This window comes from Orycteropus afer, unplaced genomic scaffold, assembly GCF_000298275.1.
Source record: "Orycteropus afer afer isolate SDZICR_OR568_19922 unplaced genomic scaffold, OryAfe1.0 scaffold00008, whole genome shotgun sequence".
NCBI classification, from domain to species: domain Eukaryota; kingdom Metazoa; phylum Chordata; class Mammalia; order Tubulidentata; family Orycteropodidae; genus Orycteropus; species Orycteropus afer.
Window position 1 is genome coordinate 18,616,402 of NW_006921595.1, and position 21,437 is coordinate 18,637,838.

Genomic DNA, 21,437 nt, shown 5'->3' on the forward strand with positions numbered 1-21,437 from the left:
GTCCTCTTCCCTTCTGCAGCCAAATCTGTCTGGTGACAAGTCACTCATTATAGTTGGCTCATGTTTGATCCCTGTGATAGGCAGAATAATGGTCCCACAAAGGGATCATTATCTCCTAATCTCTGGGCACAGTGAATTTGTTACCTTACATGGCAAAACTGATTTTGTAGATGTGATTAAGGTTAAAGGAGATATTATCCTGTGGGCCCAAACTAATCATATGAGTTCTTCAAAGATCAGTACCTTTCCTGGCTACATTCAAAAAGAAATGTGACTCACATGTTCTTCTTCCTCATTCTTTGGGTTGGAGGACAGTCCTGAAATCTGTAAGCATCATACCCATATTTTTCTCCCCTCCTTAATATAGTTCATTTCCTGAACCATGCATAAACTTTGTTTACTTCTTATTTTAGTGTTTCTTCAGCCAATTCATCTTTATGAATAGAATACTACTAGGGCTTCTGATAGGAGCTCTGGTAGCTTAGTGGCTAAGGCACTTGACTGCTAACCAGAAGGCTGGCGGTTCAAACCCACCAGCCACTCCTCGGAAGGAAGGTTGGGCATTCCTACTTTCGTAGTGATACTGCTTCGGAAACCCAAGGAGGGGTTGCTATGAGTCGGAGCCTACTCGATGGCAAACAACAACAACAACAACAACAGGGCTTCTGATGGTTCAGGGGTAGAGTTCTTGCTTTCCCTGTGGGAGGCCTGGGTTCCATTCCCAGCCAATGCACCTCATGCACAGCCATCACCAGTCTGGCCGTGGAGGTTCACATATTGCTATGGTGCTGAACAGGTTTTAAAGGAGCTTCCAGACTAAGGACTAGGGAGAAAGGCCTGGCGATCTAATTCTGAAAATCAGCCAATGAAAAGCATAACGATCACAGTAATCTAGTCATGAGGATGGTGGAGGAACAGGCTGCATTTCATTCCATGTGCATAGAATTGCCATGAGTCCGGGGCCAACTTGATGGCCACTAACAACAACAACAACAAATGGTGTCTGTTTAGCCAGCATAGCTGAAAATGGACATTTTAGTATTATGAAATGAAATAAATGTAAAACACACATTTAAAAAAGTCTTCTACAAATATGACAGCATTGATTCCCTCATATGATGTGGTAAATAAAAAGAAAGAGCTGAGGTATCATTACAAAATAGTGTATTATTAGTTTGACAGTATTTGGTTTCCTCATTGGCTAATTCATCAATAAATCATTCAACAAATACCTGTTTACTACCTATCATGTGTTGGGCACTGCATAAGATCTTGAGGCTAGGTCAGTTAACCACAGATTAAAATCAACTGAAACAATTTACTGCTTAGTAATTACTGACTGGTTGCTGTTAGGTGCCATCAAATTGATTTTGACTCACAAGGACCCCATGTGACAGAGTGGAACTGCCCTATAGGGTTTTCTTGACTGTAATTTTTACAGAAGCAGATTGCCAAGTCTTCCTCCCTTGGAGCCGCTGGTGGGTTCAAACCTCCAACCTTTCAGTCAGCGGCTGAGAGCTTAACCACTCACACCATCATGGCTCCCTGCTTGGTTTTAATGACTATGCTATTCATTTTTATTGACCTATAAATAGGTTTATGTTTAAATGCTCAAATGTTAAAAAAATGAATGAATGAATGAATGAATGCCATCCTTTATTGAGTACTTATTATGTGTCAGGTGTTGTGTTAATTTCTTATGATGTATTGTCTCATGTAACCCTCCTAACACTATGAAATTTTTCCCTCATTTTAAAGACAAGCAAAATAAAGTCCACTGCAATTAAGTAACTTGCTGTTATGTGCCATTGAGTCGGACCCGACCCATAGCGATGCCTCCTTGGGTTTCTGAAGCATTATCACTACGGAATTAGATTGCCCCATCTTCCATCTGAGGAGCGGCTGGTGGGTTTGAACCGCCAGCCTTCTGGTTAGCAGTCAAGTGCCTTAGGCACTATGCTACCAGAGCTCCCTATATAAGCCTATTACCCCCAAAACGAGGAGCTCTGGTAGCATAGTGCCTAAGGCATTTGACTGCTAACCAGAAGGCTGGCGGTTCAAACCCACCCGCCACTCCTCGGAAGGAAGGCTGGGCAATCCGAGTGATACCGCCTCGGAAACCCAAGGAGGGGTCGCTATGAGTCGGGGCCGACTGAAAGGCACATAACAACAACAGCCCCAAAAATGATATCCCCACGTGTGAGACTTTTCTAATCATTTATGCCTCGTGGTTCATCCATGCAGTTATAAAAATGAAATGACTGTTTGCACTGTGTTTTCATCCCCTCCCCCATCCAAGAAAAATGAACAAAAAATACTTACGATGGTTCTTAGCCAGGAGAATTTTATCCCTTATTCACTTGTGGTAAATGAGTCAGATATGAGTTGGCCAGGAAAAGAGCTGCTTTACCCAAAATCTTAGTACGAAATGAGTCATCTCGTTCCAAACACCAATATATCCTCCAAAATAACTGGCAAGAATTTCCTATAAAAAGACTCTAGCCTTCACCCTTTTCCATCCATTTAGCACTCTGATTCTTCTAATTTTTCAATTTCCTGAGTACTTACAATATTGCATTCATAACAAAGGCCCATGAACATTTCTGTCTCTTTATCTCATTTTGAATGTCATTTTTTTTCCCCTATATTCAGTAAAGGGACAATTCTGGCAGCATTCCCCTGAAAGAGTTAATTTAATCCTTTCCTCACTGTAGCTTTGAAGAGCTTGGGTCTTTCTCTTCTCATTCTCTCTCTCTTCTTTAGATGAAATTTATGCATGGTTCAATAGAAATGCAATAGCTAGTTCTTGAAAAATTTTTCTTTTCCTCTGCTGAAAAACTAAATTCAGCAGAGGAAAATATTCCAGGCATAACTATTTTTCTTCTTACAAGAAAAATCAATCAAAATAGATATAATCTGTCTAAAACTGATAAGCTAACATGAATCCAGGCTGAAAGCTTGAAGTTTGCTTCCCTGGATATCAGAACATTCACAGTCACCCATTTTATCTGACTTAGGCTTAAAACCCACTGTAGACTGATGGGGGAGAAAAGAAAAAAGAAACCACAGTTGCTGTAGAGTTGGTTCTGACTCATGGAGATCTCACGTGTGTCAGAGTAGAAATGTACTGCACTCAGTGGGGTTTTCAATGGCCAGATTTTCAGGAGATCACTAGACCTTTCTTCTGAGATCCCCCTTGGTGGACTTGAACCTCTAACCTTTCAGTTAGCAGCTAAGTGTGTTAGGCATTTGCACCACTTAGGGAATCCCACTGTGGACTGAAGCCAGGTTAAATCACTGTGGCTACCAGGAATCAAACACAGTATTGAGGGAAGCAAGCATGCTTACGAATCTTCAGTGCTGAGATTTTTACTGTACCTGGGTCTCATAACATGATGTATTATTGCTAATTCTTGTACACTGTGCATTTTAATGGGCAAAATAAAATTACTTCCAAATCATTTCACTCAAGTTGGAATTTAGCTTTGTTTCTCTGTATTAAATGAATTCTAAAGAATAGCTATGCTCCTTTTATATCCAACACTAACAGATGTTAGTTTCCTCAGTTTTATAGCCCTCAGATGACAGACAACTAACTGTATTTGGCTTTGGGAATAATTGCAACACCTCTGGACTATGAACTTGGTTCAGTTCTTAGCTGCTAACAGCAGGGAGTTTGTTCATATCATCAAAGATGTAAAATTAGTTTCCCCTTATTCTCCAGATGTCCATGAGAAGGTACCTTCGATTATAGTACTATAGAGCTAGTAATCTGTTTTTTAAGTGGTTATAGAAAGAAAAAAATAATTGTGTAAAAATGAAACCTCTTATTAAATGTATCTACTTCTCTTGACCAAAACAAGATGTTAAATCCATTAAACTTGGAGGATCCAGTAAAAGCAAGAAAGCTAGAACTGTTCAAATTGATGCATTCTTGGGAAAATTGCCAATTTATGCACTAGTAGCAGGATCTGTGTAATTAATGGTGATGTTATTGACAGAGGGAGTCCTATTTCCTTCTCAGAAGCAATTTAAGAGTGCAAGCTGGCAGGGCTTTAGCAAAAGCCTCACCTGATTCATTTTTAAATTGAGGAAATGTGTCCTCAGAATCGGCCATGGAAAGCACCAATATTAGTGTCCATTTGTGGTGATGTTGGTCACCGCAGACTTAAAAGAAATCCTGGATGTAGTATTGTTTGTAGAATAGGATGAAGAATACCAGCATGCACAAACCGACAGCTGTTTCTTACAAAGAGAATAAACAAACCCAATAGTAGATTATTGACTTTTTTTTTCTCCAGAAAGCTATATTTATATAAAGATCCATTGAAGCCAAATCCTTCTTATGATAAATGAAGGCAAATCAGATTCAGGCTCACATATTCATTTATATATATTCCCTCTATTGGAGGAAACCTCAGTCTGTCTACATTTTTTGGACCTCAAGGACTATTATATAAAAAGTTCCTATGTATTTTGGCTATTCAGCTAAGTAGCAATACCTCCAGCTTCTGCTCTCCTCTGTTCTTTTTTATATCAGTAAACTCAAAATCATGGGAGAAGAAAAAAGAACATCTGGAAAAATAGAGAAAACTATGGAAAGAAGTTAAGCCCCCAAACAGTTCTTTCTATAATGATCTGGACTAAATTATCCAACAAGGAGTGATTTTTCTCACCATCCATCTCATCCCTTCTATTTGTCTGAGAACTGCAGCCACATGCTCCTTCCTCTGAAGGATGAAACAAATGAATTCGTGAGAGCCTACATGTGCTGTGGCATCTGTGGCTTTGGAGAAGACAGGTGGGGGAAGTGGAGGAGACAGGTGAGGGGAAGCCAGAAGAGAGGTTCACAAACACTGGTAGTGAGCCTGGGTATTACTGACCAGAATGATTCCCCCAGGTTGGATCCATACCTGCTGTCTTTCTGAGCAAAGGGCTGTTCCACATCCACTGTCAGGGAGGCCAGGGCGGAAACAGTCTCTGTCTCCTCTTGCAACTGAGCCCCAGCCAGAGCACAGCCCCTTGGCGTAGCCACAGTTCTCACCGACTTCCAGTACTTGCCTAGAAAATACGTGCATCATAATTTATGTGAATTATAGCTAGAGAAGTAGAAATGAGACTACTCATATAAGTCCAACTTGGTGCCATTAAGTTAAAATTCACCATTTATACATACTTGTAATTTGGTGTCTTAACTGTTAGGGTTAAGACTTTTTCTTGATCTGAGCATGTCAAGTTGTGAAGTGCTTATATTCCAAAGCTCAAGTCACACACACGCCCAGAAGGTAATAATTGATGGTAACAATTCATGGTCGAATGAACTCACTATCAGACTGATGGCTGTCTCTGAAACTAAGTAAGCAAACTCTGGGCATTGTGCTCCCTGGGAAATCCTCTAGTGACTGGGAGGTAAAAGTAAGTCTCATGGGGAAAAATGAATGAAATAATAATGTTAAAAATTGCTACTTGAGACAATAACTTTTTTTTTTTTTTTTTTAAATGAAGTTATAATACTGGGGGTGGGGGGAGGAAGGAAGAAAAGCCCAGAAATGCCAGCATGAATCTAATAACATCTTTGCCTGAACAGTCAGGTTTGTTGATCTGAATGTTCTTTCTCCTTCAATCTCAGGGTGTGTGCTGGAAGAATAATTGATATAAAACTTTAATATATGCACTGGCTGTATTATCCATGGAACCCTTCCATGGATTGGAAGGATGTTTCTGTTTTTGAGGCAGGAAAGGGAATGAGAGGAAAGAAGGAGGTCACTTCATGAGAAGATGCTAATGAGATAAGTATGAAAGATCAGAGTCAATGGCCTTCTTGCAGCCCCTAAGCTACTTTCTGTCAGATGTTAAGTAGCCTGGTATCAAGAACAGGAGACTCTCTCTAGGTCAACTTGACTCACCAGGTGAGAACTATTTCTGCAACCTGATCAATAAGGAAGGGACTTGGCATGCAAAGTTTGCTTACTTCCAAAAAATTGGTCCCCTATAGCAGAAAAGGAAGCTCTGATAGAATAGTGCCTAAGGCACTTGACTGCTTAACCAGAAGACTGGCGGTTCAAACCCACCAGCCGCTCCTCGGAAGGAAGACGGGGCAATCTACTTTCATAGTGATACTGCCTCGGAAACCCAAGTAGGGGTCACTATGAGTCAGGTCTGACTCGATGGCACAAAACAACAACATAGCAGAAAAGGCAAATGAGTAAACAGTGGATTGGGAAGTAAGATGACTGGGCTTTGGGCCTAGATCTGCCACTGATGACCCCTATGGCTCTAGCAAGGGTCTTTAGGCTTTATTTATGCTTCTTAATTCAGACCAGTGGACTAAATTGCCTCTTAAGTTCTTTTCAGCTCTCCTAATATTCCCTGATTTTTTTTTCCCCTTTAGCTTAATGCTTCACAAAGGAATGGATGCCATATTAGATACTCCCCATGGCAACTGGTCCTTCTGACACATGTGGCTTTTGTGACCACCTACTCAGACAAAAGTCTGAGAATCATAAAATTTTTAACTTGAACCAAACAATAACAATTAAAAGAATCTCCAAACTAACATTTTTTGAAAGCTACAGCTATGCCAGATGTCAAAGATACAAAGATGATTTCCTCACACCAAGACATTCATATGTAGTTGAATAATCCTCTTAGTTAACAAACAATTATAATTCTGTGTGGGAAAGGTCCACTTGATCCTTGAGAGGAAATAAATAGAACAATTACTCAAACCTAGGCATAGTGACAGCAAAGCAAGGGAAGACTTGTCAGAAAAGATAACCATCAGCAGTTCCACCACCACCACCACCACCCCAGTTGCCATTGAGTTGATTCTGACTGATGGTGACCCCAAGTGTGTCAGAGTGGAACTATCCTCCACACTACTTATTCCCCTGTCCTCTGCTTCCTTCTTTTTCGATTTGGTCTTCCTCTACCCTTCTCCCCTAAACATAAAAATACATAAGTAGCCCCAATATGTAAAAATCTTGACTTAAAAGAATTATGCATATTACAAAAGAATTATATATAGTCTTCACTTTGCCAAAGAAATCATCTTTGGTAATAACAAGTTTTCCTTGTTCCTTAGATAATGTGACTCATTTAACCCACATCTTATTACTTCATGGAGTGGGTCTACTATGAAAGGTGGGACAGCATGTTCAGACCAGTTCTTTCTGCTCTTCATTTCCCATAGCTTTATACTATCACAAGTATCTGGTTACCAGTTAAGTCACTGATGGAATTGTCATAAATTTGGAGACAAGTGCTCACTGAGGAATTTGAGTAGGATGTCTACTGAAGATGCTATGAAGAAAGAGCACTCAACTGAAGGTCAGGATTTCCAGATTGCAGAACTCATGCTAGTCCCATAGAAGTCATTGGATAATTGTCTGGCACAATTTCCACATTTATAAAATGATAGTGGTGGGATCAATAATTACGAAAGTTCTCTTCCTGTTCTAATTCTCAATGATTGTGGTTCTTTTTATCTTGCATGACGTATCACTCTTGAATATTAGAATAAACTTGTTGTAGCAGAAAATCTTTCTTTTCTATGAGTTAAGAACCCAAGAAAAGAGCAGAAAACACTTTTAGATAATATGGGTACATGCAGAATAAATAAAGGCTTTATTTTTAAAGCACTGTATTTTCTCCTCAAGGAAAGAACTCTTGGTCCTAGTCAAAGCAAACATCTTTATTCCCAAAACACAATAAGTACAGAAAGCACGAGTCATTAGTAACAATCTGCCATCAGAATCACTGACAATGATGCTTTAAATTTGGCATATATGTTTGTGAGTAGTAAGATATTAAACAGCTGAGACCTTTTTTGGATAAAATTTAATATTTATAAAATACCTTGCTAAGTTAAGATTAAGTGTTAGAAGTTTGGCTTTTATCCAAATATATAGGCTTTCTGAATGGATACAAAATTTGAAAATCATTATGGCCTCTGGCTAAGTCTTTAAAAATAAGGGAAATATCTTCACATTAATAATGCATTTATAGACCACTATCTCTGTTCATAAAGGAGAATAATTAAAGTGGAAGTGACTATTGTATAGACTATGCAATATGCAGCCAATTCAAACCCCATAACTTATGGCCTGTATTTTTGCATGGTGTGTAGGCTTTTTTCCCTTATAGAAACAGATGTGCAAGAAAATCATATCTGTTGGCATGGGAATAATATCCCCATTAGTGCAGAAGAGAAGTGAACCAAGGTTACTGCTGGAGTTTTCAGGGCTGCTATTCATAAAGTAATATATTAGTAACTAGCCACCACTGGGTTGCTGAACCATGGCAATAAAACTGGCAAAAAAGAAGAGTTATCTATTAAAAACGGATACACACACCCTCTTCAGTCATACTGTTTATCCTTATTCACTTTTCCTACTACGTAAATCTTCTCCTTTTTCAGCATTTTTTAAAGTACTATTCAGACTTCAACATTGTACATTTTGTTATATATTGTTGTTGTTGTTTTGCCGTCGAGTCGGCCCCGACTCATAGCAACCTCTCCTTGGGTTTCCGAGGCAGTATCACTACGAAAGTAGGATTGCCCAACCTTCCTTCCGAGGAGTGGCTGGTGGGTTTGAACTGCCAGCCTTCTGGTGAACAGGCTGGTGGGTTTGAACCGCCAGCCTTCTGGTGAGCAGTCAAGTGCTTTAGGCACTATGCTACCAGAGCTCCTTTGTTATATATGGCAAAGGTAAAGCAAAAAATGAATCTACAATAGAGGCATATTGTAGATAATGGAATGCAGACAGTCAGCATTAAAAGTACGATCCATAGCTGGGGTTTCACTGGATCAGACAGAAGACATGAGAGGACATCTTGCAGGTATTGTGTGATAAGATTTCAGCATAAACAAAATTGCCAAGTGTGATAGATAATTCAGGAAAAATAGGTAGTTGCTGACTTCCTTTCCACCAAATAAATAAACCCACCTACCAATAACCCATCTACCAAAAGTTTTCCCAACTAGAGCCCTTTGCCACTCTGAGAACCTACTAGTCCTAGAAGCCTCCTACTCTGTTCTCACTTATGGAAGCCTTAGCGTCATTCTTTCTTACTTTATTATTATTATTTAATCTCTGTCATTTGAATGGTGTCCTTTCTCCCTAATATGCATCATTTTCTCATAAGAGATGAAACACATACTGACCTATTCCTATCTCCTTCAATCCCAGAAATATTGAGGCCTGGGGCTTAGAAGGGGCCTATGCTAATCACCTAGTGAGCTCCGAGCTTTTTAATATTTTTTTTAAGCTTTGTATTTTGGTTACATGGAGAACTGTATTGAGATTCAAAACATTGTAGAAGTGTAAAACTAAAGATGCATTGAAAATTGGTGTACAAGTAGTGACCAAGTCATTTTCATCCAAATTGGGTAAATTTGAGGGTAAGGTGGGAACTAAAAATAACAATAATTATTTGTTATGGAAATATTCGTTTATTGTCTTTTCTAGGTGGATCTATAATATAGTCCTATTCAAAAATTATTTTCAAAACTAAAATTCTTTCTGATAAAGGGTAATAGCATAGCTCATGTATGTCAAAACACAATAATCAACTTTTTTTTACTGATTATTGGAATATTAAAAACTACATAAGCAGAATTATGATTCTTGGTAAATATTCTTACATATATCAGGTTTCTTGCTCATATCTCTCACTGATATAGTATCACTGGTATTGTTTGTGAAGAATGTATTTTTGTTTTGATATGGTCTAAACATAGTAATTTTTTTTTTAAAAATAAATTGCCTGTAACCTTATTCAAAGTGGAATTTATGGTTAATAAAATTGAAATATTTGGCATTTCTAACTTACTCTTCTCAATAACATATTGCTACTTTTGATGGAGAAATACTATTTCTGCAAGTATGGTGGCACCCAGTAAGATCATAGCAATTTTTGCTAATTGTGGAATATTTTCACTTCTAATTATGAAAATATTGGAATGCATAACTCTTTTATTCTAAATATTTTCATTGCTACTGTACTTTTCTTTTTGTCAGAGTATTCTTCTTTGGTAAGCACTTTTTATAAGATAAACTTGTCAAAAATTGTCTTTTGATGAATTCTCAATATTTTACCAAATTTAGATGCTGCAAAATCATATGACTTCTCAATTTCATTCCATTCCAGAACAGAATATAAATTTATTCAACTAAGAATAGGCATTTCATCAAAGATTCTATCCACAAAAGAAAAGATCTTTCAAAGTCCAAGTATAGATTTTCAAAAGTAAATCTCAAGCATGTTTGGTGCTTATCCTTCAATGACTCTCTTGCTCTCACAAAGATCAATTTGAATGCTTTCCTTTCTGCAAGCACTATTTTTTTGTTATTTCAATTCTCTGGAAGCTTCAAATGCTAATATTTTTTAGTCTTCTTCATAAGAATTTCTTTTCAGCTATATTGAGGTATAGTTTGCAGTCAGTAAAATTCACCAATTTTAAGGATAGAATATGATGCATTTTGACAAATGTATTCAATCACGTACCATTATAACAATCAAAATATAGAATATTTTTCATCCCAAAAGCTTCCTTTTGGTCCTTTGTAGTCAGTCCCTGGCCCCTGGCAACCACTGATCTGTCACTGTAGTTTTGCCTTTTCTAGAATTTTATATAAATGAAATCATACAGTGTACAGTCATAATGCTTTTGAGATTAATCTATGTCGTTATAGGGATCAATAACTTGTTCTTTACTATTGCTAAATAGTATAATAATTTTGAAAAATATGTATTTATCAACTCATAGATATTTTGGTTGTTTTCCATTTGGGCTTATTTTGATAAAGATGTTAAAAATATTCATGCATAAGTCATTGTATATGCACATATTTCCATTTATTTTAGACAAATACCTAGGAGTGGGATGTTTGCTAGTATGGTAAATGTATGTTTAACTTCATAAGCTGTTGTCAAATTGCCTTATTAAGTCAATGCACCATTTCACATTTCCATCTCATATATTGTATAACTCTGTTTTAGGTGTAAAAACAGTATCTTTATGTCTTCTTAATCAGTTGGCCTCTTTTTTTTTTTAATCATTATGCATTTATGTAGTGCTCTGCTTTATCCTTAATATACCTAGTGCTGACATCTACATTTTCTGATAAATATATAGCTACTTCCTTTGTTTTTTTGTTAATATTTGCAAGATGTATTTTTTTCTCATTATTTACTATTAATCTATGTCTCTGATGGTGTAGGGCCTAAGGCATTTGCCTGCTAACCAGAAGGCTGGTGGTTCAAACCCACCAGCCACTCCTCAGAACGAAGGTTGGGCAATCTACTTCCGCAGTGATACTGCCTCAGAAACCCAAGGAAGGGTCTCTATGAGTGAGATCCGAGTCGATGGCAGTGAGTTGGTTGGATTGAGTACTCTTCAAAGAGACATCTTTGTTCCTCAGCACTTTGAAGAGGTCTTTTGCAGCAGATCTGCCCAGTACAATATGTCATCTGATTTCTTGACGGGTGCTTCCATTGGTGTTGATTGTAGAACCAAGTAATATGAAATCTTTGATAACATCAATCTTCTCTCCATTTATCGTGATGCAGCTTATTGGTCCAGTTGTGAGGGTTTTTGTTTCCTTTATGTTGAGGTGTAATCCATACTGCAGACTGTAGTCTTTTATTTTATTTTAAGACCTTGTTTTACATTCAACATAACATGTACATTTCATTTCATTCCCTATTCGCCATGTCCAACCCTAACCCAGTCTCCTCCCCTCCCTACCCTGTAATAACCTTCCCGCTGTGCCCCTCATATTTATGCACTTCTGTTTGTCCTGCATTTCTTCAATTTGAATGTTGGTCCTCTGGTGTCCCATGTTCTATTGCTCTAAGGGATGTATTACAATAAAGTATGTGGATGCGTCCTCCTGGGTAAATTGGCCTGTGTGTACATCTTGTTAACTATTGGGCTGAAAGCCCGCCCCTGGGGGTGAGTTTTATTCCAGGCACACAATGTATTCCAGGGCCATAGTATTGGGAGTCTCACCAGATTTCATCTGACCAGTAATTCTGGTCATTATTGAGTTTTTGGATTTTGGTCCACGTTTTCCCTCCCACTCTACAGGATCTCCAGATTTGATCCTTTTCTGCATGGTTGGCTTTGGTAGCTGGGCACCATCTAGTTCTTCTGGTCTCAAGGGCCATCATGTCCTAGGGCTGATTGGTTCTAAATAACCTGTTTTGTGTGTGTGTTTATGTGTGTATATTCTTCTTCACTTCCAACCTAGGAGACCATTACCTGCATCTTAGATGGCCGCTTGAAAGCTTTTAAAACCCCAGTTGCTACTCATCAATGTAGGATGTGGAACAATGATTTTATGTATTTTGTTGTACCAATTGATGCAGACTGTAATCTGTAATCTTCATCAGTAAGTGCTTCAAGTCATCTTCACTTTCAGCAAGCAAGATGTGTATCTGCATATTGCAGGTTGTTGAGTCTTCCTCCAATCCTGATGCCACATTCTTCTTCATATACTCCAGCTTCCCAGATTATTTGCTCAGCGTACAGACTGCATAAGTATGGAGAAAGAATACAACCCTGCACACTCCCTTCCTGATTTGAAACCATGCAGTATAACATTGTTACATTCGAATGACAGCCTCCTTGTCTATATACAGTTTCCTCATGAGCACAATTAGGTGTTCTGGAATTCCCATTCGTCTCAGTGTTATCCGTAATTTGTTATGATCCACACAGTTGAATGCCTTTTACCTAGTCATGGGAAAACCTCAGGAAAGTCCAAGTTGTGGGACATTCTATACAATGACTAACCAGTGCTCTTCAAAAGTCAAGGTCATGAAAGGCATAGAAAGACTGAGGAACCGTCTTATATAAGAAAAGATTAAGAAGCCATGACAGCTAAATGAAATTTAAGATCCATGATTGAATATTAGAACAGAATAAGGAAGTTAGTGGAAAAACCATTGTTGTTGTTGTTGTTGTATGCCGTCGAGTCAGCCCCGACTCACAGCGACCCCTCCTTGGGTTTCCGAGGCAGTATCACTACCGAAGTAGGATTGCCCAACCTTCCTTCCAACGAGTGGCTGGTGGGTGTGAACTGCCAGCCTTCTGGTTAGCAGTCAAGTGCCTTAGGCACTATGCTACCAGAGCTCCTAAAAAAAACATGGGAATGAAAAAAAAAGAAAAAGAAAACTAGATCTCAGTCAATAATATCATATCAATGTTAATTAATGCAATTTGGATAATTCCACTATGGTTACACAAGATGTTAATATTAGGGCAAGCTGGGGAAGGTATGCAGAAATGCTCTGCATTATATTTGCAAATTTTCTCTAAATCTAAGTTATTTCAAAATAAAATAGTGTTTTTAAAAAATCACTTTTGAATCTGGTGGTATGTATACCACTGATGATCACAGGAAGATGGTGACCACACTACAGTGGTTCTGACAGCAATTCGAAGTTGAAGAAACAGATCTCCCTAGTTACGTTAAGGCTAGATGTTATAAGTATGTTAGAAATGAATATCAAGAATTTGTCCCTTAAGGGTTGGTAAACAATAGGATAGTAAATTGGAGAAGGAGGAAAGTGGCTACAGTTTGGTTGTTTACTTGATTTTTATACTCAGGTTTAAAAGATGGGAGATACTTTAGTTTGTTTAAATGTTGATGGGAAGGAAGGGTTGAGAGGAAGCAGTTTGGTAGTGACAATTTTTCTCTAAGCAAGGGTTGTTGCTGAAATTAAGGGGTAGGAGGAGAGAGTCAGATTTAAGGAGAATGGAGAAATGTAAAAGAATAGCTTGAAAAAAGCAGAGAAACACAGCAGGATTGTAATGGGCCCAATTGAGTTTGGTGATCATGAATTTATAGTGGACCAATCTGCCATGCTGCATGACCTGTCTCAAACAGACCTGTTTAATTAGGTCCAGTGTTGGGAAAAGGTGTTTGTAGAATATATCCAGGGCTGACATTTTCTTCAATTGGTGTGATGAAAGGTAGAGAAGCAAAGGAATTTAAATGTTACTTTTATTAACCTGGACATAGAAGGAAATGAAGAAAGGAAAGGGATAATTAATTAGAAGAAATGAAGGATTAGAAACAAGGAAATAAAATAGTCTTGAGTGTGTAAGTCAACAGTTCCAAAGCATGTGGATCTGATGGCCTGTTGTATTCATCCTTTGCAGAGATATGCCTGCTGGTGCTGGCTTAGGATTCTTTTTTTTTTTTTTTCCTGAAATCTGCTAAGACAGTTACAGGTGGTCATCTGCTCTCCAGGTTCCTGTTATTTTCTTTCGCATTTCTTTGCCCCTTTGAATATATGTCTTATAAAAGAAAGTGGTTATTATTTTTGGGTGCTTCTGGAAAGAGTGAAAGTAAATGAGTATTCTTAATCTATTATTCCTTGAAAACAGTCTCCTTCCTCCTTTGTAACTTTATAAATAAGACATTATGTTGTTTATCATTTCTTCTGACTCTAATTAGTGGTTTATGTCTGTGTGCATTTGATTTTGTTAATCGATTTATATATGTACACATGTACTTGAGTGCATATTTTGTTGGACTTGATATCTGCATATATTCTGTGTGTCTAAATTAGAGATACTTTCTGCTGGAAAGAAGTTGGATTTCTTTCCTGCAGGACCCAAGAGTGTACCAAGATGGAACCTCTTTAGGGTCTATTAAAACTTTGCTGCAGACTCCAGGTTTTTATATGCATTTATATAACTGATTTCATCATTTGCCCCAGGGACACTTCCCCTTTTTGTGTTACTTACTGTTCCCTGTTAAATTTCAGCTTATTATTCTTTCTCCCATTCTCTTACATGGTAGCAAGCTCAAACCAAATAGCAAACTCATCACCCTCAAGTTGATTCTCACTTGTGGTGACCCATGTGTTACCGAGGAACTGTTCCGTAGGGTTTTCTTGTATAATCTTTACAGAAGCAAATAACCAGGCTTTTCTTCCTAGGCACTGCTGGGTGCATTCAATCTGCCAGCATTTCACTTAGCAGCCAAGTGCAAACTGTTTGTGCCAATGAAGGACCTTCTGGAAAGCCCATAAATGCATTTAAATAGTTTGTTTCAATGTATGCAGAATCTATTATATTTTATTAGAGGGCTGTTATAGTGTCTATCCTGTTATAATTGGGAAGAGAAAGTTTGGTGCTTTAATAGAAAGAAAGTGAGCTTTGGCATCACAGTCAAATCTGGGTTCAAATTTTGGTTCTATAGCTTACTAGATGGAAGACCTTGTTCAGCAAGCTACCAAAACTTGGTTAGGCTTCAGTTTATTCAAGAACAATATGAAGAAAATAATTATGCATTCCAGAGTTGTCTGAGGACTAAAGGCAATATATTCAAATAACTAGCAAATGAGTTTCCCCAAACGCAACTTTCCAATACTCCCTGTCTTAGTGAATGGTATCATATGTGCTTGCGAAGCTCATCTGGGTCCTAACAGCTGAGTGTATAAACACCAAGTGTTCCTGGTTTTAAAGAGCTTTCAGTCCCAGAAACCTGCATAGTTTTATTTATTCTCTTGGTTTGATTAGCTTTGCCTTGGTAGAAAAGTGAGTGAAAAAACTCATAATTACAGCTGCTCTTGGGATTAAAAAAAAAAAAAAAGAGCCAGACAATTTAAGTCTCTAAGCAGATGGCAGATTTTCCCCTTTTTTATGGCCCAATCTATTATTAGGGCTCCACCACACAATAACCAGAGTTTCAACATTTAAAGAGAATGTTAGTTAGAAGTTCAAAATCAATTTTCAAAAAACCATATGTACAAGTTTGACCTGGCTCTGATACAAGCAAGGGTTGGTGGGGTTAATAGTGGGAAAATACCTAACACTGCTTTTCTTCAATGAAGTTCTGCCTCGCCCAGGGCTGCAACGTCAAGGCCTCTGTCTAAAGCCAAAGATTCTATGACAAATAGCAGCTCACACCTGACAACAGTCAGGGTTTTAAACTCAACAGGGCAGGGATTTGAAATTCTGCCAATCCTTGAATTTTTTTCTGATTAGATGTATTTTGCAAGTTTACAAGGGGCTCCGGAGGGTAGTCCTAGCTCCATGGCTTCTTGGAATTTGGCACTGAGCTTCCTGAACTGACTGGCTAAACCTCAATTAACCAGAACTTCCAAAACTCCATATCGTCAGTTAAATAGATATTTTTCTAAGCATGTTACTTTTGGGAGAGTTATGCAAAAGAAGCATATGTAAAACCCACAAAGGGAATGAATTTATTTGTGAAATACTATACCATAGTGACTTAGAGCGTAGGCCCTAGAGCTAGACTGCTTTGTTACAATCTTGCCTCAGCCACTCAGTACCTGGGTGATGGTGGAAGTTAATTAACCTTAACGTGCTTCAGTTTAATCAACTATAAAAATGGGAATAAAAATAGTACCCTCCTCATAGAGTTGTTAAGAAGCTTAACCCATTGCTATAGAGTTGACTCCAGCTCATAGCGACCCCATAGGACAGGGTGTGTTGTGTTGTTGTTATGTATAGGACAGGGTAGACTACCCCATAACATTTCCAAGGCTGTAAATCTTTATGGAAGCAGAATGCCATTATCTTTCTCCCACAGAGCGGCTGGTGGATTTGAACTGCCAACCTTTTGGTTAGTAATCAAGCACTTAACCACTTACCCACCAGGGCTTCTTAAAGGAGTTCATATGAATTAATAAGAGTTCTTAGAACTGTGCTTGGTACTCAATAATTGTTAGTTGATTATCTGCTAACAGTTTATAGGTTTTATTGTGTAAATAGTTCCACCCAATGTCTCTCCACAACTTCAGTGTATTGGAAAAATTGTATTTATCATGATGCATCCTTTCTCTCAGCCGTCAAATTTTCTAGTCAGCAAGTTTATTTTTCTTAAGTCTAATATTCTTCATCTTCCCTTTCACATCTTTTATTTGTCCATTGTTTTATTTGTGAAACCAACATCTACTCAGTTGTCTAAGTGAGGAGCCTAGAAATTATTGTTCCTTCTCAAACCAATTAATCATCATACTGCCAATTCTATTTTTGAATTAAACAGGACACATCAAACAATAGCCTCTTCTAATCTATTGTCCTTACCAAAAGAAGATTGGGCAATCTACTTCCATAGAGTTACTGTTTCGGAAACCCAAGGAGGAGTTTCCATGAGTCAAATCAACTCGATGGCAGTGAGTTTGTTTGTTTTGTAGACATAGTTATCTTTTGAAATACCTATGTGATCATTTTTCTCCTTGTTCGATAGAAAATCTCAACCATTCATGACTTAAAATCTCCTTTCCAATACTGTAAATATCTTCTTATTCCTCTTCCCTGGATATCAATAGGATGGAGATGAGAAAAGAGAAGAGAGAGAGAAGAAGAAAGGCGGAAAATGTGAAATTGGAAGGAACAAAAAGAGAGAAGAAAAATGGAGTGTAGGTTAGCATTTGGGTGTGGAGTCAAGAAGTTAGTAAAGCTTGTGAGATGATTTATGCAGCACACGTTGCAATCTGGGGAAACAACCCTTTTAACTGTGTGCACAGTCCCATGAGGTCAAAATATTGGACAATTTCCCCACAACAAGAGATGTATACAAATTCCTTTCAGCTTAGAAACTATCTGGATTTTCTCCTGGATTGTCTGATGTAAATGCCCCTTCTCCTTGGGGAGGGGGTAGGTAGAGGGTATTATAGTGATTTGAGAGGAGGCTGAGAACTGTGTTTTACATTAAGAAAAGAAAAAGACAAAGAATGTTATCTTATCTTACTTCAATAGCTTTTTTCATTAATTAGTATCCAGATTTCTTAATTGCAAAGAGAGCTGGGTAGCACAGGCTATGATGATCCATTGTAATACAACATTAATGGTGTTTATTTAGGATTTTAGTTACTAACTTCTCTCTCACTGGAAATTGAGTCAAAATGAAGTTAACAAAATTAGCATTCTTTCGTTATTTTCAAGAATTAGTTCCTACATCTATTTGTAGTGTCCAGAACTACAGATGTAATAATAATAATAAACCATACCCACTGCCATTGAGTCAATGCCAACTTACAGTGACTCCCATTGGATTTCCAAGGCTATAAATCTACAGAAGTGGATTGCCTCATCTTCATCCCGCAGAGCAGCGGGTGGTTTTGAATCACCACCTTTCTAGTTAGCAACCAAATAATGCCTTACCCACTATGCCACCAGAGCTCCTCAATACTAATACTTCATAATAGTATTTGGAGGAGGAGGAGGAGAAGTTGTCATTGTCAGTCTCTCGGTAACACACATTCCAGAACATAAGTTAAGCATAATTCTGACAAGAAGGTGACAAATTTACCCCTGATCTAGAGAAAAATTTATTTCATTCTTACTTCTCTAGAATGCGTGAAAGGATGTGCTTTGCACATTGTAGGTGCTTGATCCATCTGGATAACTGACTACCTTGTATTCAATTACATAATTACCTTGTACATTCTCTTGGAACCAAGGAAGTATTCACGATTGGTCTCAAATCCAAAGGACCGTAAATTCACTTGTCATTGCCCTAAATAATACTCTGTGTGTGTGTGTGTGATTGGGTGGTTGGTTAAAAAAAAAAAACAGACAACTAGCCACTCACATTTTATTTATGGGAAGTGTGATAGGTTCTCCCTCATTTATGTAGAACAAGTTTGAGAGTATATGATACTGCAAAGATTGCCCCTTCCCCATGCAGTGTCACTATTTAGCTTTGGTTGGCAAAATAAGGAATCATAAGAAGACTCCAATCTACTGAACAAAGGATGAATTCTTAGGGTGGGGAAAATATGAAAGTGAAGGTTAAGGGGGGAAAAAAATCTTACTGCTCACTTACTATGCTGCTTCCTACTCAACATTTTGTTGCTAGAGGAACTCCAACTCAGACAAGCAGTGGAGTAATAAGCCATGTCATTCCTCTTGAATTCCTCAGAAATATCAAGTGGCTTGCCTATTGGCACATGATGGAGAATAATAATAATAATAAACCAAACACCCTGCCGTCAAGTCAGACCCAACTCAGAGCAACCTGTCCTTGGGTTTCTGAGGTGGTATCACTACGGAAGTAAATTGCCCAATCTTTCTCCTGAGGAGTGGCTGGTGGGTTTGAACTGCCAGCCTTTTGGTTAGTAGTCAAATGCCTTAGGCAATACACCACCAGAGCTGGAATTTATATCGTTTTAAAATCCTCTAATACTAGTGTTTTTTCAACTTAACAGCTACAAACCACTTATTGGTTGCTGTTAAATGTTAAAAGAATCTTCAAATCCATGTGTACATATATATTTTCTTGATTTCCAAACCAAAAGATACTGTGATTATCACTCTTCTCATGTAGGAGGTCTACGAAATTGGTTGACACTTAAAAGGAGTCTTCTTACCAAAGAATATAAAATAAATAAAAGGAAAACATGCCTCTACCCTTGTGGTCCTCATAGGATTTCACAGATCAATATCAATAACACTCACAATATGTTTTTAGAACTGAAAATTATAGTCTTTCAAACTAAATAAATTTAGTTTTATGGAAAACTCATTTCATGGTCTTTCTCCTCAAAATTAGTTAAAGTGTGATCACAGGCCAGTACTGGTATGAATATTGTACTTAGGAACTCTGCTTCTCACCAAGCTGTGCCACAGAAAGAAAAAATGCTATGTTTCCTGGATTCTATAAATTGTTAGGGTAGATTTCAGGAAAGGAAAAACACCCATATGAGGGCCCTTTGTATAAGCAGACATTTATCCTACACTAGGTTGACACTTCCTAGCATCATTTGTTGTGATTACAGCCAACCAAGAATTCAATTCATCTCTGAGAAATGTTACCTCCAATCTTAGACATGGAAATGGTAGCTCATACAAATAATTTGTATTCTCCTTCAGTTAGAAATGACTCATCCTTGTGGGTTGTGAAAAAAGGTGAAGAAATGGACTTTCATACATATTTTTTTCCCTAGTCATTTTAATCCTTCATTCTGCATGGGCTAGGCAAGGTGCATAACTACCTTAGCTAACAAATCAATCTGGGTTTAAGACAACAAAGTGGCAAACATTGATTGATTGGTTCATTCATTCATTCAACAGACATTTTCAGAGCACCTATTATATGCCAGACATAGCTATAAAACAAACAAACAGGTAAGAACATCAACAAAAAAATCTCTGGTCTAGAAACACACAGGAAATTTACTTAATGAAGAATGGGAATGAAGGAGGATTCAGAGATGGTGTCCTACAAGAGGTTACATCTGAGCTAAGTCTGGACAAATTAATCAGGATGAAGCCGAGCACCTTGTTAGCAGAGGAAGCAGCATGTGCACACAATGCTTCTTGACTATACTTCCCTTTTGCCATCTCAAAGTGGTTGGCCCTTATATACATCCACCATCTTGAGATGACACCAGACCCTGCCTTGTCAGGATGGGTCTTCACCTTACAGGGGAAATGATTGTCCTGATGTCTTACTTTTCTCCTCAGCTAAATTAGTAACATAAACAAGGACAGGACAACAGGAATGATCCTGCTGAAAAATACACGCATGTGGCTAGGCAAAGGGCCAATGCTAATCACAGCCTCCAGCACCTGCATACCCTCAGCTGGGGGCCTCAGTTCTCAAACAGAAATTCACATAAGGCCTGTCAGCACCTTGCCGTGTGCCTTGGGACCTGGCTATCTAGGAACTTGCCTGAATGTTTCCCACATGCTACAAGATCTGCCTTTCCACATTTGCATAGTTTTCTGATACCATAGTTCCAGACTATAGCACAAAAGAATCCTTCAGAACCTGGGCTAGGCTGAAATCCGAACCCCTTCCAAAGTTAAAAGGAGGCACCTGCATGACACTTAAAAACCTAGGTGAAGAGGAAGTTCTCCTGTTAAACAACTACTTTAAGGGTTGACTTCATAGGCCAGTAACATGCCACACTGGGCCCTGCATTTCGAAGGGCCCATGCTCAGTTTAATGCTCTGCTGTCACTTTATTGAAACTCTTTTATAATTTTTCATTTTGCACCAGACCCCGCAAATTATCTAGCCAGTCCAGACTACATTCCCACTTAAGGCAACTGGGGAGCCCTTGAAATGGAGGAGTAGACATTCATGGGGTATAAAACAGGGAAAAGAAAGGAAAAGTAAGAATGCAATTTTATATTCTATAAAGAAATAAACCATTTCCTAAGGCAAGAGTCCATCATTTCAGTGTCCCAAATCTTTATGTAGTTTGTGATTCCCAGATGCCCACTCTATCTATTACTCTATGTACTTTATGCAGCCCTTTTCTGTTCCTTTAGTCTGGTGGAACAGCTCCAAAGACACATAATTAGCACCACATAAAAGCTCTGGTAGGAGCTCTGGTAGCATAGTGCCTAAGGCACTTGACTGCTAACCAGAAGGCTGGCGGTTCAAACCCACCAGCCACTCCTCGGAAGGAAGGTATGGCAAATAACAACAACAACAG

The 21,437-nt window shown here is 38.2% G+C and overlaps 1 protein-coding gene across 1 annotated transcript in view; it reads right to left on the bottom strand.

The window, feature by feature from the left end:
- Positions 1 to 1,527: 1,527 nt before the first annotated feature.
- The window catches only part of HDAC9 (histone deacetylase 9), a 582,041-nt gene continuing 562,131 nt past the window's right edge, over positions 1,528 to 21,437 (bottom strand). Inside the window, exons 25-26 of the mRNA XM_007946059.2 lie at positions 4,914 to 5,061; positions 1,528 to 1,585 (exon numbers count right to left, since the gene is read on the bottom strand). Of these exons, the coding sequence (XP_007944250.2) occupies positions 1,528 to 1,585; positions 4,914 to 5,061 (206 nt within the window). The remainder of the gene's footprint in view (positions 1,586 to 4,913; positions 5,062 to 21,437) is intronic.